This window comes from Cyclopterus lumpus, chromosome 15 (assembly GCF_009769545.1).
Source record: "Cyclopterus lumpus isolate fCycLum1 chromosome 15, fCycLum1.pri, whole genome shotgun sequence".
In the NCBI taxonomy this organism is placed as follows: Eukaryota; Metazoa; Chordata; class Actinopteri; order Perciformes; family Cyclopteridae; genus Cyclopterus; species Cyclopterus lumpus.
In genome coordinates, this window is record NC_046980.1 from 13,176,658 (window position 1) to 13,194,890 (window position 18,233).

Genomic DNA, 18,233 nt, shown 5'->3' on the forward strand with positions numbered 1-18,233 from the left:
GCGCGCGTGTGTGTCAGTCACTCACTCACTCACTGGCATTCCAGTCAGGTATAAATAGGCATGAGGGACTAGAAAGACCAGGAGCAGATGTGTGCCTTTCACATGTGTCCATAATCTACTTACCTGCTTGTTTATGCTTGATGCATCTGTTTTATATTTCTTCCTAAATCCTGAAAGCAAAAGAATGAAGTCAAATTTTTTATGTGACATACATTTAGAAATCAAAAAGTAAAGTTTTCCCTGAAGTTTGAATCTTAAATTATTGTGAGACAGAGCCGGCTGCTACTGTGGTTAGTTTAGATTCTGTTATGTTTGGGAACATGTTTCCTGTCTATGCAGCACTGTGACTCTCTTTATCTTTTTTTTCTTTCTTTTTTTCTCTTTTTCCCTTTTCACTTTCCTCTACTCCTGGGACAAAGACTCCCCTCTCGCCCCCTTCTCATGCCTCTGAACACTCACTCCACAAATTGTTAAATCATGTAGAAAATTAAGCAAATCTGCTACTTAAGTGAGTCTTGCACAAGGATCACGTAGCTGTCTTGTAAAACGGAGGGAGGATGGGAGATGGAGGGAGAGGTGAGGCAGACGCCGGCTTGCAGAGTGGAGTCTTTCCTCACATTCCTTTGAAATATTCATCAGTAAATCAGAAGTGAGGAGTGCAAGGGGAAATAGATTGTTCTATTTCGGCTTTTAGAATATCAGTCCTGAATAAAACATGCAGTGGTAACAGTGGAGAGACAGCCTGTGTCAGAGGCAGCGTTGGCATAGTGGGAGCTGGCTGCATATTTTATGCTTTTCATATTTAATTTCTAAGAACACCTTTTTTTCCGTTGCCGTCTTCATGTTTCCGGGTTGCTTATGTGCACATGCTGGTTCAACATTTAAGCAGAGAGGAAACACGCTCATTTTGTGGTTTCCTTTTACATGAATGGCCATACACACTGGAAATATACCCTGCCCCTCCACTCAAGGGCATTTTTGTGTTATAAAGTTGTTTGTGCATTCATAGTTCATGTACAGCAGGGGTTTTATTGTTGTAACATCTCTGGATGTTTTCGAGCATGTCTTTGCACACCCAAGATGCTGCATTTTGTACGTGATGTGTATAAAGGTCATGTGTAAATGATGTGTGTTAGATGTGTGTGTAGGTCATGTAAAAGAAAGCCAGCCTTTATGGAGAGGCACTACTTAACAATAGAGACTATGCTGTCTTGCAGCCGGTTGTATAGGGTGATTCATCAAGGTGATTGTGCAAATCAGGGCAGCCCACCCTGCCTCCCACGATGGTCCCATGTGCATGGCTAGATTTATGTGTATGCATTTAGCAAATATGTGTTCATGTTAAAGAAATTGTGCAAACGCTACCAGAGTCAAAGATGAGTAATGAGTTGATCAAGTTTTTGTAACATTTTTCCCGAAGTTGGTGGACCTCACCTCAAGGATGAAATGTTAACGTAAACTTTTTCTTTGTCGGAAATCATTGAAATCACAAAATTTCAAATTGCACTTTAGTGGAAGGAGGCGACGTAGCATTAGTGTTTGTAAGGAAAGTAGATGCAGACTAGAGAAAGCTAACAAAATAGAAGGGCTTTCACTTCACTTTGACAGTCTGCTTCGCCGTATGTTTATGGACATCAGTGTGAATGCACTGGTGTGTTTGCGCTAATGTATACAGAGTGATACTTACGGGTGGTAGAGTGTGTGTTTAATAGAAGGAGGGGGTTGGTTTTGCTAGAAAGTGTGTGCGTGTGTGTGCGTGTGTGTGTGTGTGTGTGTGTGCGTGTGTTTATGGGGCGGGGTGTGCGTATGAAAGGTGTTGAGACAGACAGCAGAATCCCATTTGCACTTGTCAGTGTGGGTTTGGATCAGGTCTGACCCCTGCGCTCCTCAGACCGAAGCCTGTAATGAGTCTGTGAGCTCCATGTATTAAAATCACACCCTGCCTCGTTTGGGCCACCGGCCGCTCCCTCCCCCTCTGCTCCCTCTTTGCATCAAGCCTTTCGCTCCGTCTCTTTCCTTGTCTCTCTTCTTCCTTGTCTTTATTCATCTGCAACACATCGTGATCACATTGATATCCTGCTTTACACAGCATCAGCATCTCTATTGATCAATAAAGCAACTTTCACAGCTTTTAGATGGACAGGTATTGAACTAACCTGCAGTTGTTTTCTCTCCCTGCTTTATCCTGCTGTTTAGATAAGTGTGCGCCTCATCTGTTTATTGCAAGAAGCCAATGGAGTGATGATGTTTTTTCTGCGCCAGAATATTCCCTATACTGAGATTTGGGGGCACGTTGGAGCCCCTCCAGAATGGGGGAGGAGGAGGCTGCACACCATATGCGTGTGTGTTTGTGTGTCGGTTTTTCCTGTGCGCCTGTATAAATCCCAGGTTCACTTATGTTTGTTCATAAACTTGAGCATGTGCCTCCATATCTTGAGCATGCGTGCAGTGAATAAGTAATGTTAGATGAAAACACATGCGGTTTGGTGGTAGCTGAAGAAGAGGGGCTCCCTTGCTTCGATAACCATGTTTATATATTTGGGGGGTTGGAGGTGGAGAGTGTGTGAGCATGTGCCTGGGAATGCCTGCGGTGTTTTTGGCACCGGCACATAGCTGGTACAACCGACAGCTCACCGGCCACCTGATTCATAATTTGCCCTGACAAGACCGAACACAGCCTGCCCACTAACTGCCAACTCTGGCTATGTGACTAAAGTGGAAAGAGTGAGATGGAGAAAAGAGACAAAGAAGTGGAGTGAGGGGTGGAGACGTTGGGGTCGGGAGCAGGATGAGAAGGTCCTTCAAGGCGAGGTGTTAATGAAGGGACTACTGCACTGGGGAATGAAGACATGTAACTCAACCACAAAGCTAATGAAGGAATAAAGGAGATTATGTTATTTATTAAGAAAAGTCGAGCCCTGAGGTTTACAGTGTAATATATCCAACCTCATAAAAGATAACCCTGTGAGGAGTGATAATGCCTGGAATGGAGGACTGGGTCATTCAATTTACTGCCTGCACTCCACAGCTGTGGTCTTTTCTCTTGTACTTCGCTGGCGCTGTCTATTGAGTATTTTGTGACCTGTATTACTGTCACAAAGTAACAGTAATAAAAATACTGTGAGCCAAAGTATTTCATCTTTTGGCACTCTGTGCTGTTTTTATTGTTCAATCGAAGCGTTTTGTCTCCTTTTTAATTTTTAAATCCATGTACCATAAGAGTGCTGCTTGTCAAAGCAGAGTGATGACAGACCTCTGAGCATCAAAGCCAGCTGCTGAGTGTCTAAACTCACCCAACACCTGCCAGCCTGCAATCCTGATGAGCGCAGCTACTTTATGGAAGTGTGATTGCACTCATGAGAGCTAAGAAATGACCCCATCAATGGGATGTGTCTATGCCAGAGAATGCCTTCCAACTTTAAAAAAAATATTTGTTTGACCTTGTGCGTGTCTAACATGCTTATATATATGCAGTGTGTGAGCATGCATGTGCATACTTTGAGTGTACATGCGTGATTGCTTTGCACGCCTATCTAAAAGTGGCTCTATCTCAGCAGACCATGAAAATCGAATTAGGAGAATCCACCTAGATCACCTTTCATCTCTCAAAAGTCCATCTTTCCTTTTAACCCTCCTGGCTAGCCAGTAAGAAGCTGGAAATGAAGCGAGAGTAGAGAGAGAGAGATAGGGGGAAGAGAGAGAGAGAGAGAGAGCATCAGTGAACACACTCTTGGCGTTGTAGATATGCCTACATAATCCACATTTCACACTAGTCAAGTTGCTTTTGATGTGATTCAAGTTTGAGGGTAAATTATGGGCAGCAAGCCAGATTCAAGCAACTTTGCATCGGTCTGTGCATTTGTCTTATCAGTGCTTGTTCATTACGGGTTGGAGTGTCTTGATGTACTCTGCTGAAGTCAGTCTTCATTTAAAAAATAAAAATAGATCCATCGATTAACCTTACAATTATTTTCTGATATGGCCGGATACTAAGTCTAGTCTCTGGATCAGACATTGATGACAATGGGTCGATCTATTCAATTCTTTGTTTATATATTTTACAAATTATATACTGGAATTAAATCCTGTTTAAGTTTTGACAATTTATTTACTACATTCAAAAAAAAAAAAACCACTTAAATTGTAATTTTTGTTAATTAAGATTACTGTAGGCTTTATTATTCTAATAGGGATCAACTCACTACATTTATATCTATGTATTTATTTGTTACTTTTTGTTTCTCAAAGTTAGGAAAGCACTATTGAAATCCAGCCTGATGTTTCCTCACACATAAAAGAATGTTTCCAGTCACTCACACACAGTGAGGGATACAACTTGTTAATTAAACACAGGATTGGTGCGAAGCACAGCTATATGTAACAGGACTGAATAAGTTGTATCTGTGCGTCTCTGCTACAAATGTCTTGCTTTGTCTGACCATCAGTCAAAATTAAAGAGAGATTCCGTCAACTATTCAAACTCACATTTTAGCAGCTAAAACCAGTGAACGTTTGGCATTTCTTCTTTAAAAAGTGAACAGAACAATTATTTTAAAGACTGATCACTTGATTGACTTTTCATTTCGGCTTTCGCAGTGGGGTTATCTGCTAGATGAGCAAATCTTTGTAAAGAGCTGGAGGAATGTAGATATCAGCGCGCTCAGTGCGGTGAGCACAGAACAGCTCTTTATTCTCAGGGATCAACAGACAGTTTCGAGCACACATGCAGCATCCATCAAGTTGCCAGTCGTCAGCGCACATCTGTCAGGCAAACGTCTTCTCGGTCTTCTGTGTGGGATAACTGAAACATAATAGATGTGGCAGAAGAGATGTTCTGTCCGCATGATCCACTTTACAGTCAAAGTACACATTCAGAGCCTAAATACCTTCAAGCGGGACTCAAAGCCACAACAGAACCTCAGCGTCTGTCACTGAACAAACTACAGATACTGTGTGTGTGTGTGTGTGTGTGTGTGTGTGTGTTTTGTTCCAGCCTGTGGCAGTAACACACATTGGAACAGATGTTTTATTGATTCGCTTCGGCCTGAGAGAGTGTCATAAGTTATCTTGAGTTTGATCAGAAAGTGGCTGTATGCTACTGTCCTCCATGGTCTTTTTTTCACACCTTGAAGTCTCTCTTGCTATGTGTCTCGTTTTTGCATCCAGCAGCATCTGGCACATGAAAAATAAAACTGTTGAGTCTCCTTTTCAAGATTGTAGTTAACGTGTGAAGGCCTGGTAGTAACAGAAAGAGACAGATACTTGAGTTTTGGTCCCTGACTTGTGCCTGTAGCCGTTCATACAAGTAGCTCTGCAAGATGCAGGAGATCCTGCACAGGTCAAGGCTCCGAGAAGCGGTCGCGTGTGTGCGTGTGTGTGTGCGTGCGTGTGTCGGATCTGCTTGATATTTACCTTTCCTATCAGTAATCTGGCTCCTGACTGAGCAGAATGAAACCTGTAAATACCCCTTCAGGAGCCCAAGAGCTGGTAAAACACTCTCAGACGTCTTTTGGCGCACACACACTCAAAATGTGCAGTGGAGGGCCTGAACTGCTCGTCTGAAAGCCACATTTCAATGGAGAGGGAATGTTTAGTTCAAGCGGAGCGGAAATCTGACCTCTTAGTGTGGACAGAAGTGTTCCAGTTGCATTTAAGAGTGTGTTATTTTGGTCATGGTGGTCTGCTTTCTCTCTCTCTCTTTCACTTCCGCAGTCACTCTATCTTTGTTTAGGAGGTTGTTGTGAGCCCAGATGGGACTGCCTGGTTCTGGAGCATGTCGGCCCAACTAGTATGTAGGTCACTTTCCCCTCACAGTCTATCAGGACTCGTTTCTGCACTGACGTTTCCCAGACAGCTCGTCAGCTCCTCACAGCTTTGCGGCTATACTCGCTATATACACTCCACCAAACTTCTCCACACCGGCGCTCTCAGGCAGCTAACAACACTGTCTTCTTTCAGTGACTGTTGTCCCCCACCCCCTCTCCTCCTGTGTGTTTCACGGCTGTCACGTCCATATGCCGCAGGGTCTGGAGGAGGAGGAATGCTTCACTCTTCCGCAGCTTCTCAACCTGTTCAGTTCATTCATTAGGGAGAATGCTTGCTGGTCGGATCAAATAGCATTATCGGTGTGTGATTGTGGTTAATGAGCATCCACGCTCGGTCTGTACAGGACCTCAGGCTTCTGATCATCCCATTGTTTCCACAGCGAGGAGTTAGGACAGCACTGTGCCACCGATCCTCAATCAGCTGGCTTCTGCCTTCCCTGCCAGGCTAAAGCTGCTCAGGACAAATGTCCATGTGGTTCTCACACCAGCAACACAGAATGACTGCATTGCAAAAAAAATAAGCACCTTGATAAGTCACCTCAGTGTAAAATTAAAAAAGGGTGGGGGAGAGATCGGTTTACCTCCAGTTAAAATCCTGACTTGTTGGCCTCGAGTTCAGTCTGAATGAACTGTGGCTTGAGAATTAGCAAGACTCACAAATGTCCAGTTTGTCCTCGAGACGCAGGCTTAACATGTTGCAGTTTTAGTTTGTCCTTTCTTTGAATAACTGCATCTTGCCTATTGCCACAGCCTGTAAGTACATTTTGAATCACAAATTGACTATTAAACTCAAGCTTGGCTTTGGTGGAAAGTGAGACAGCCAACAGTAGTTTCTCTTGTGATCATTATGTTCTTTTGCTCCGTCAACCTCCCAACAAAACACAATTGCCTTTCCCACAAGCACTGTTTGTGTTCATGGCAGTAGGTGTGCTTGTCTCTACTCCTTGATTCAGTATAATTAAACGTTTTTTGCGTATATGTGTAAGAAACAGAGCACATGTGTATACTGTAGTTGTATCCGTGTGAGTGTGTCTGTGCGCAGGCCTTGGTTAGCCGGTATGTTTGCTTATCCCCCCTTTTGTCTAGGGGTTTCATTTCATGTAATGTTGCTTAATTCGAACCAGGTCCCCCTCAGCCCCGGGACCCCAGCAGCTGGCAGAAATAAGCATAATGAGTTTTTCAGAATTGAGCAGCGCTCGGAGCTCCTTTGAATTATAGAGATGTGGAACGGTGGAGCATAGCTTCCGCGTGTCCACCCGAGGGAAGGTGCACCAGGAAGTACTCCCATGCATCAAGCAGCTTGAGATGGAAGATGAAGAGGGATTAGATAGTGATGTCATAAATCCACTGCTCTCCAGGAAGTGTGTCAGCACTGGGAATCCTTGCAGTGGTTCCAGAGGATGGAATGGGATTGACTGTATTTGGAGGTGGAAATCATTCGCTGTGGAACTGGGAATGACACCTAATAATTTTCTACCTCTGAAGTATTGTAATGTGAAAACCCACCCAAAGTCAGTACTACAAAACATCTGTCTATGAAAGGAGTGACGTGCCTTTGCTGCTGTGCCAAAAGCCATTGCTTAGACTCCTTTGATTGTAAAACAAAGAATGTATAGCAGTGTCTGATATTGTAGCTAACAAACAGCAGATTTTTCTTTGAGGCTTCCAGACCACATATTACTTTGGCATACGGCGCCCTTATTTAGAAATGGAATCAACAGGAAGACGAGTGCCGCTGACTCCACACGTCTAGAGTCCATACTCTTCACCTTTTTATTTTAGTTGTAGGTTCACCTAGATTTGTTCATCTAAGAGAACTAAACACCAAAGTTCACTCTCTCTCTCTCTCTCTCTGTGTGTGTGTGTGTGCGCCAAAATTATTTCCTGGTCAAAACTGATGTGAATCCCAGCTTCTTTCCATCAGCCAGATGAACAGAGCATCCGTACAGACAGGGGAGTAACTTGGCAGGTTTCCTCAGAGACAGAATACTCCCATGGGTCAGCAGACTTCATCAGATGGGTCAAGCAACAGGAGCTTTCACACTATATATAGGCAATAAAGCCCAGTGTCCTCTTTATGAGAAACCTTTCCTTTGTTTATGCAGTAAATATGCATGCGTAAGACAATGGATTTCCTGAATGTATTTACAGTTGATATAACAGTTGAAGGTCATGTCAACATGCACAAGTCATCATTCCTTGTAGCGAATGAATCACAGTGGGAACGTTATTACCTCGGCACTTTTCAAGGACCTGATTGTCACCTGGGCAATTTCCAGGACTTGAAAATATTGCGTGGTTTCAGTTGCAAAATGCCAATGGGAAAGGTCAAAATATGTCATAAACAGTGTGGATTCTGACAAGCTAAAACAGCATGGGCTGCTCGTGGCATTTGAACATTGCCTAAATGTCACGGCATTGCTGAACAGGTGCATGGCCAATTTGGTTTACCAGATCTCAGCTAACAAAATAGTCAACTCCAGAGTACATGCAGAAACTATGTCATGTCTCTTATTACAGGAGGCAAGACCTTATTCCTGGAGGAGAAAAGTGTGGTTTCACTTTTTTACGTCTAAGTCATTTCCCCACATATTCCCCCTGCTGGCCCTCACTTTAACCATCTCTCTCCCCTTTTTCCTCTTCTATCTTTCTCCTTTTTAATGTCCTCCGTGTGTCATCCGCAATGACCACCCTGAAGATAAGACATTGGAAATCCAGAATCGTGTGAGTGGGTGTATGCGTTAGTGCCTATCTGCGTAAGCACCTGTAATGAGCACCACATGTGTGTAGAGGAGCCCAGCCTAATGAAGCCCAGTCCATTATTTATTTCCCGTGGCCCTGTCGCTTGGCCTGTCGATGCACCTGTGTACACGCATGCACACACACACACACACACACACACACACCATCTGTCTATAATGACCGTTCTCATTCGTACTGCATAGCACTACAGTCCCTGGAGTGGTCATTAGACTAGAGAAGGAGAGAGTGACTGAGCGAGAAAGACCAGTGCTTTCGGTGTAGATTTGGAACCAGTTTTTTTGGTTACAGGGTTGGGGGGGGGTCAGGCTAGGATGGACTCATAATGCTTAGAACGTGCAGTAGCACAGAGAAACACTTTGACTGCGTTTTTCCCCTCTGTCAAGAGAATACAATCTGCTACTAGGGTTAAATATAAATCTTCCACGGTCTTTTGCAGCAACAAAGGAGTCTGTCAGCAGAGGTAACTGAGGTTGCCATGCTAATTTTAGAGTTATCAAATACATGACACTTTAGGAATAACTATTGCCAGCCATTAGATGATGGTTATCTTGAAAGGTCCCAGCAGTAAATTTAAAACCTCTCTCTTTTCAACTATTTAGTCTCTCCTTTTGCAGCAATGGCCAGCTCTCAGCAGGGAGCCTGCTTCCATTATATCCACAGCACTTAGCTTTCTGGCCTTGTGGCCCTACCCAAATCCCCTCCGCCGGCTCCTGCTAATCCTCACCAATAGTAGGACAGGGCAGACAGAGAAAGAGAGGGGGGTTGTGGGTGTTGGTGGGAGAGGGCTGGAATAGAAAGACAAACAGGCAGCTCAAATGTGTCTTCCATTTTAATAGGACTTGATATCTCCCAGTGGAATTAGAACTGAGCGTGAACTTCCCTCGAACACAATGTTTCTGATTCCACCCTTCAATACATGTTACATGTAACATCTACAGAAATTAGCATTTCATAAAAACAGCAGCAATTAAAGACAGCATTAGACCAGTGTCATGAGAGCGTGGGGCACTTTGTGTGTGTGTGCAGGGTGGGGTGGGGTGGGGTGTGAGGGGGGGCGGGCTGAAGTGTTTGATTGTGTGTGATGCAAAGCTCCAGATAACATTTTGACTCAGGCCTCAGTAGAATAAGATGCATTTGTGCCGCCATGACATTTAGCCATCAGGTGGAGGTTCAAAGGGAGAATAAACATTAATTACTCATACATCTTTGTGTGTCTGTCTTTGCAGGGAGCTGAATGGGAATAACCTAACACGCATCACCAAGAGTGACTTCGCTGGACTCAAGTACATCCGAGTTTTGTAAGTACTTCATGTTCATGTGTGATGATGAGATGTTTGTATTTGTATCTGTAGTGCATGCCCATCTCTGAGTTGATCTATTCATGTTTACCTGAGCTGTTTCCAACTTTGGATCAGACAAGTTGTGCAGCCTTGCTGCTCAAATTAGCATAAACCCAGTGAAGTGGAGATGCTTCTGTCAAGAGTCCTACTCCAGAGTGCATTAAGCTACTGAGTGAAGTAATGTACTTCTCTCACCGTATTCTGTATGTTGTAGTAGCACTTATTGGCCCTCAGACACTCGCACACATGGACACACACACACACACACACACACACACACACACACACACACACACACACACACACACACACACACACACACACACACACACTCACTTGACCTCTGTCCCCACACATCAACATGTAATGTGTACACAAGCACCAGTCCTAAATAGGTTCTCAACACAGTTAACACATTAAGGTGAAGTCATTGACTCCCTCTGTTTTGAAATTAAACAGCACTTTAAACAGCACAGGTATTAAAGTAGTTGTAAAAGTGTCTCTCCAGTGAGCGCAAACACTTGGGAGTACTGCTGCAGAGGGGATGCTGTGTAGACCTGAACATGTTTTAAATGTAATACAAGCTGCACATAATTCCTATTACCGAGCAAAGCCTGAAATATTTTCAAGTCTCATCGTTGAGCGCCCATCCCCCTGTCTGCCCGTCTGTTCCTTGTCCCCTCTCGTCTTCCTATGGATGCCCCCTTTCGTGCACCACCTCATACTCCCACGCGGAGGTTAAATGCCTTCATGTTGGCAGCTTGTCACCAAGTAAGAAGGAAACAACTCATTGCAGGGGTAGTGAAGACAGCACTTTACCCCCCTTGTTGTTAAGCCTCTATGCCCCTCACAGCCTCCACTGGGCTACATGTGACACATGCACACACACTGCTCACTCTCTGAAATGCCAGACAACTTTAAACATTATTAGCATGGTGTAGGTGCATGTCATGTCTGTGTGAAGTCTGTGTACTGGGGGTCAACCTCTGTGAGGCAACAGTATTAAGACTAACAGTGGGTTGACCTCTGACCCCTGGGCAACCCTCAGAAGGAGCCAAACAGGAACAGAGGGTTGTCTTTACAGTCAGCTGCCATATATCCTGTCTGTCTAAAATCAACACAGCTGATTTACCGCCATTTGTCTGGCTCTGGGTACTTGGCTGGTCTACATCAGCGTGTGTTTGTGTGTCTGTGTCTCAGCCTGTGTGTGTCTGTGTGTGTGTGTGTGTGTGTGAGAGAAAAATAAAGGAAAAGCAATCCAACAGAGGAACAATTTAAAAGTAGAAAGAAAGATATAGATAAAGCCGTAGGCTTCATGACTTCAGACTGTCTATAAAAAAGTTTTCTCAATTCAAAAAATATTCATCACAATCACTTCCATCTAAATTCATGAGAAAGAGATCGGAGGTGAATTGCACTTTTCTCTCTCTGTTTATGGAGTGCGAGCAGTGATTAGCATTTATATTCGATGGGGAGGAAGCCCAGACTGCTGAGTTGTGGCGCGACCGGCCTCACAGGAGACATGAGAGGTTGCCTTCAACACAGAACAGTTGTATACGTAATGAAGGAAAGCTCTTGTTGCATCTAAAGCTGCTGGACATTTTTCCCTCCTTCCTGGCCTTGTGTTATTGTAACACTTCCAAAACCATCCAAACCTCTTTTTTTTTTGTGCATTAGCTTTGGCAATGCAGGTGAGGAAAGGATGTGTTCCTGCTTGTGTGTGTGTGTGTTGACTGTATGTTTGCATGCATCCATGTTTGTATGACTAACTGCCTTGATCTCCTGCCTGCAACTTTGATACTCTCCAACTATGCTATCCAACAGGTACACATAGACACACAGCCTACTTTCCCTTGCTTGTGCCAATTGTAAAAATCTTGGAGACCACCTCAGTTTCCCCTTTCACACTTTCTGACCCCTTGCCTACCTTTCGTCTCATCTCCACCCAGCCACTCCACCCAGTGGACCACACCAAATCCCGGACCCACACTCTCTGAGCCACCTCAGACACTTTCCTGGCTGTTATTCCTGCTTCTTTTGCCAAGATTCCACACTGTGCCCTCAGTCCACACCACTGCCCTCTGTGTGTGTGTGTGTGCGTGTGTGTGCGTGTGCGTGTTTGTCTGTGATATACTGCACCCAGCTTGAATATACATACTGCTAGAAGGCCCGCCACCCAAAGCCTCCTTTACTTTGTTAGAGCCGGAGTGACCTTTTACAGACTCATAAAAAAATCAAAGCCACATTGTATCACGTCGTTTCTGAGGCTCTCTTTCTGTCCTCTCTCTGCAGGCAGCTGATGGAGAATCAGATTACTGTGATCGAGCGTGGGGCTTTTGACGACATGAAGGAGCTGGAGAGACTGTGAGTACCACCCAGGGTTGTCAGTAGATGGCCTGAGCAGAAATAACACATTTTTATTTCTTTTTTAACATCAAATAATAATGACATTACTGATCTGTATTCAATATTTTGTATCAGTATAATGAGACTAACAGGAGGAACGGGCCATGAATTGTATATCAAGTGTGATTCCTTGTCATTTCATTGTGGTCAGATGGTGCTGAGAGGGTACAGCGTAGGCTAGGAGTATTTTTTTATTAACTTTGTCTGACAGGAATGCCCTCAGTGGGATATGTGGAAGAGGCCTCCCCCACCGCAGACCCTGGCTCATCTGGACAGCACCAGGACTCCTCGACAGCTTGTAAACCGGCTGGGAAAATAGAGACAAACACAGTTGACCACACCTCAACCAGCTCATTAGCAAATCAATACTGCTACCCACATGGAAACCTGCAAAGCAGATGACTTTATGGACACATGCCGTCATGCACACATTGTGGTTATTTTATAAAAGACTTTCCCCCAATCTGAAACCCACATTACCAATTTACATTACCAAACTTCAGGCCATGTACAGCTGCCATCCTCTCCTCCTCCATATTCAGCTGATCCTGAACACTTGGTAGACGTAACCTTGTGCCAGACCAATGTGGATATTAGGCGGCTCGTTTCTCTAATGTTAAAAAGCCACTACCCCACCAGCAGGTACAGTTCAATTTGAACGGAGCGGCAGCAGACCATTAATGCCCATTACACACTAAATCTCCACCTCAGCTGGCCAAGCACTCTTCTCAGTGTATACAGTGAGTGGCTCAGGTCCCAACATCTGTCTGAATGTGTCCGAAGGAATGGCAGCTGCCTGCCTTTCAGATTTGCATCCTCTCTGTGCCACAGCCTCTGCATTCACTCCCATGTGCCTCCAATGGGCCATTCAGGAAGAAGAGAGTTGTGGTTTCCAACAGATTAGCAACAGTCTGTTCCTCATTGACTTAAATGTTGTATTTGCATAAAACCTGACAGTCTTGGACCGTAGTTGTTTGACATGGAGTCTGTTGCCAACCACCATTCCTGTCAGTGCTTCCTTGGGCTTGAATAGGCTTATCCATGTCTCTTGATTTTATTTGGAAACATCTTGTTTTGATAGTTCGCCTCAGATAAAATCTCTTCATGCTCCTATAACTGGTGGATGTAATTCACTTGTTTGAATGGGAATCTTGCTATTCTGTTACTCTGGGAAAGTCGTCAGAGCGCTAAATTCTACTCGGCCCAGCGTCGTAATTTAACTGTGCAGAAATAATTTATGGCGCTGTCTCTGAGTAGAAGTTTAATTCCCCTGAACTTTCAGTTGGATATTTATGTGACATTAATAGCGCACTGAAACACAATAGCCTGTGGCTAAACCGATTCTATGGCAGCTAGCAGAAATTATTCACAGCCTACACAAGGGCACACATGCATAGACACACACACACACACACAAACTCACTGGTTGATCATATGTTTTCCCTGCCGTAGGCGGCTGAACCGTAATCAACTGCAGCAGCTTCCTGAGTTGCTGTTTCAGAAGAACCCTGCCCTATCTCGACTGTAAGTACATACACTTTTTTATTTCAACTGAGCACAGAGCTTTTTCTTTTCTGTGAGTGCACTTGTCGCCTCTCCCAACATTGTTCAGAGATCGTATGTGCTAAAACAATATACTGCACAGCATGATCTCAACAAATCTGATGAATGTTGGCTTCGGTTTGGTTTATAATTTAAAGATCAGTTATGCTTCACTTGCACTTTGCTGGAACCAGCAGGTCTCATTAGCATTAGCATTCAGACGTATTAGGTGAAATGTGTGATGTGTACACTGATATTTCCACTCTACTTGCTGTCTGTGAGACAAAATTAACTGTGTGAGTGGAAATCTGAGTTATTTGCACTTTGTGCCAAGTCATCTGACGTTTCTCTGTGCTCTGTCTGTGAGACAATCCACTGGTGACAGAGAGTTGGTGTGACATTGGGACTAGAACTGAGGGACATATTAGACTAGGATGTCTGTGTTACCTAATGAGGTTGTTTTATGTCACAGGAGAAGTCCCCAAAGCTCACTCTGCCAGTGGACTCATATCCCTCCATCATAGGAATGAGATGTGTCATCATCTCCACTTGTTAATGCCAATCCTGTACTGTCTCACACCCACACATCATTACGCCCATGTGCCCCATGCACTGAGGAAATTCCACAGTAATGCTAAATTCATATCCCCATCTGCAACAAGGCTCAATGTTTTTTTTTCGTTCTTTCTTCGGGATAAGCAGTGTCCTTGTTGCTAGCTGATCATTCCAGCTCCCATTATTCCGGTTCAGATTACCTGGAGCATCTGGGAATAATGAAACAGTGGGACGTGGAAAAATCATTTCCCTCCCTTCAATCCACAAAGTGGTACTACCAACCTATGATCCTGGCCTTAGCCCTCCATCTGTTTATCTTGTGTTCGATTTTTAACACCATCTTGAATCTATCTGTCACTTCCTCACGTCACCTATCATTATACCAAAACCGATCTGTGGGGCTTGAGGGCCAAGCCTCATCCTTTGGGGGCAAGGCTATCCTGCTTGTGGCTCAATCACACGTAGCTGGAACAGACAAAAAGAGCAGACCGAGGCCTTCCAGACCAGCGGATGGCCTTGAACGAGCGATTAGTCCATCTGGAGCAGTGGACTCTGCCAACAGCCAGAGGATTGTGCTCACACAGCTCCCCTGTTTCATCCAATCTAACTTCACGCTCATTATTCTAAACCTAGCGCTGGCTTTTCTGCCATGTTCTGGAGAACGACACTTTGTTTAACATTGCTTAATCGATTCGCTATGTGTCTGTGTATACCCTCATTTGTACTTTATCCTTGGCTGGATAAAAAGGGACCGTAATGGATCGTAAAGCTATTCAGGTGTGGAAATGCCATTCATTCTTCAACAGTTAAGGCAAATGTACAATCCAGGGCCACGGAACTTATAATAATTCAATCTTTATGGTCCCCGTGTTCGAATGACAGTTGCTACTTTGAGAATGACTTCTAGTGCTTGTTAAAAATTAGGTCTAGTGGCGTGGGATCAGGACCAGCAGGAGAAGACAATGGTTTTTCCTAATGTGTTTCTTAATCCAGAGTGGTGTGTCTTGGCCACACCGTAGGTTCTGGTTCCAGTCTGATGCGGTTAGGTTACAGCCTTGTCTCGCTCCCGCCTGCAGCTTTTAATGGACTTAAAAGGTTCTCAGCTCCCAGAGGAAGAGCTGCGCGCTATTTCATGTGCGTATGTGTGTGCGCGTGCGTGTGTGTGAGGATGACAGCCAAAGAGACAAAGAGAAAGAGACTTTATGGTTGTGTGCGTGCATGCATGCATGCATGCATGCATGTGTGTGTGTGCATGTATGTGTGTGCGTGCGTGCGTGTGTATTTGCGTGCGTGCATGTGTGTGCACTTGCTGAAAGTGCTCACCAGGGCTTGTTAGAGTCTGCCTTTATGATCCTAACAAGAGAGGTTAATGTGAAAGCCCGCTGCCCTCAGGTGGAGCGCTAACCCAGATGGTTTCTCTTCTCTTGGACGCAGGATTAATTGCCCCGTTTCCCTTTTTCTAGACTTTTTACACTCTTACTCTGCGTCTCTTCGACTCCCCTCTTTTTCTTTCTTTCTGCTCATTCTGGAGTGAGGGTTTGAGAAAAGGCTTTGTATAACAAAGTGGCTTTTTGTCATAGACATCCCGCAGAGAGGACCGACAGAAAGAAGGACGTAGGGGATAGAGGTGGGAGGGAAAACAGATGAGATTGTTACTCTCATTAAACTTTTGAGGAAAAGCTAGCCGGGTTGATAAAAGGCTGTTGGTTAAATGAGCAGAGGACTGTTGATTTGTGGGGAGTTTCATTTACTCCCATGCAGTCATTACACTAAATGGGTAATGAGTTTCCACTACAAAGGGATGATAGAGAATTAATGCGAGAGTTCTTGCTATAACATGTATTGAAAAATGGCTACTAACACATACTTACAGAGAACTTTTTTATTTAGAAATAATAACTTATTAATAAAAATAAATAATAACCTTTGCAATTATTTTTGCCAAACATCAAACCTCAGTATGTATGTCTCGTTTCATGTACAAAACAGAGAATTAAAATATTTTACAGGTATGTGTTTTTTTAAATCTATACCCCCACTTCTCTGTCTCTTCCCAGACCTGAGAGATACCAGTAACAATGCATGAGGGCCAGAGGAGAGATAATTGGAATTGATTAGCGATAGTTAGAGTTAGTTAAAGCTGCCTGTCTGCATTAACGAGTCGGCATGGGAACGGCAGCGCAGAGGTGAGAGGTGCTGCGCGGAACATCGGTGAACAATAACAGTGAAAATGGAGTTGCATTCATCACTGTTAACGACCTGTTGCCCCCAGCCCGCCACCCCTGACTTCTCCTCATCCCACTTCCACTGCACTTCAGATCTGTAATCTACTCATCCATGTCTATAATTAGTGTATTTTTGCAGTGGGAGAGCAGGAGGAAGGAAGGACCGCGGGATGGAGGAAAAACAGAGGGATAGGTGAGCGGAGTTGGAGGAGTGCAGAGCAGTTAGCCTGATGGCTGGCCCCGGGGAATAGCATCTGGTTTGCGCTCAGGATGGGGGGTTGAGGGAGGTGGAGGAGAAGGGGTATTTGAGTTTTCTGATTCACCGCCTTGCTTGTTGCCGCCACAAACAAATGCTGGCAACAACACAGGCTTGTTTGAAGAGGTGTTGCTTTCATTCAAGGCTAACGTGCAGTATGCACGTGGTCGGGTGAGGGGACGGCTAAGAGAGGTTCTCTCTTGTGTATCTCCCCGGGAGGTATGGAGGAGGGAGGAGGGAGGAGGGAAGGGTGTGGTAGTACCTGCACTACAGGGGAGTCGAGGAAACCCTGGCAAAGGATTGTAGAGGGGATCTCACTCTTCTTTAAGATCTTTAATTTGTGTGCTAAAGCTTGACTACTGGTATGCTGATATACACAAACCCCAAACAAACACGCTGGAATACTGGCTTGCTGACACACATGCATATGCGCACACTCACAAGAGAGAGAAAAAGAGGGAAAATGTAAATAACACCAATTAGGCACAAACACACAAAGAATAACGCTATAATTACATCTCTGTGTGCTAATGTGTGGATGGCAGGCACACACAAGGGATTACGTTCTTTATATGGCTTTGACTGTAGATAAAAGAGCGGCTTCAACTATGTGTTGATGCGGAACTGCCTGTTCTGTGTTTGTGTTGGAGGGATGCTGGGTTTTCTGTTTGTTGATCGCTTGATGCTTAGGGAACGGTAGCTCAGTCTGAGAAGAAAGAAGTGTTTGTGGGAAAGAGGTCTAGAATAAATAATGTGCACTATCATTAAATCTATAAATCATCTCTCTGTTTTAGTATTCCTATTTGTTTTGACTTTGTTACCATCCAATACCTTGTATTTTCCCCTTTGCGTTTGCTGCACATTGATAGACTTGTGAACCCACTGTGGTGTTCCAAAACTTTTTGTACCACAAAGCCAGCAAATTTACTCTTTCAACTTTTGACTTTTTGTGTATGATTGGCTGAACAACTTGACATGAATGGTTGTTTTTTTTCCTTGTGACTTTGTTTAAGTGTTTGTATAATACTGTGTGTGTGTGTGTGCGTGCGTGCGTGCATGTTTGTGTGTGTATGTGTGTGTCTGTGCATGCATGTCTGTTTGGCAGGCTGTTAATGGCCCAAGCTGGTCTTGTCGTTTCCTTCTCTTTGTCTCTGCTTATGAATGACCTCCTTCGACGTGCTAGGTCTCTCTCTCTCCCTCAGAGGACCGCTTGGGCCCCCACTTGGCAGCAGTCCCCATAGCAACCCGTCTTCATCAGTAGGTTTCTGTGCCATCGATGGCCGACATCCTGATTTCTTGACTGGGGTTTGTCTGACACTAA

General features: G+C 44.4%; 1 protein-coding gene across 2 annotated transcripts in view; it reads left to right on the plus strand.

The window, feature by feature from the left end:
* The window catches only part of slit1a (slit homolog 1a (Drosophila)), an 85,884-nt gene that overhangs the window by 832 nt on the left and 66,819 nt on the right, over positions 1-18,233 (plus strand). For both annotated transcript variants that reach the window (XM_034551791.1, XM_034551792.1), the window contains exons 2-4: positions 9,815-9,886; positions 12,221-12,292; positions 13,787-13,858. In XM_034551791.1, coding sequence (XP_034407682.1) covers positions 9,815-9,886; positions 12,221-12,292; positions 13,787-13,858 — 216 coding nt within the window. The remainder of the gene's footprint in view (positions 1-9,814; positions 9,887-12,220; positions 12,293-13,786; positions 13,859-18,233) is intronic.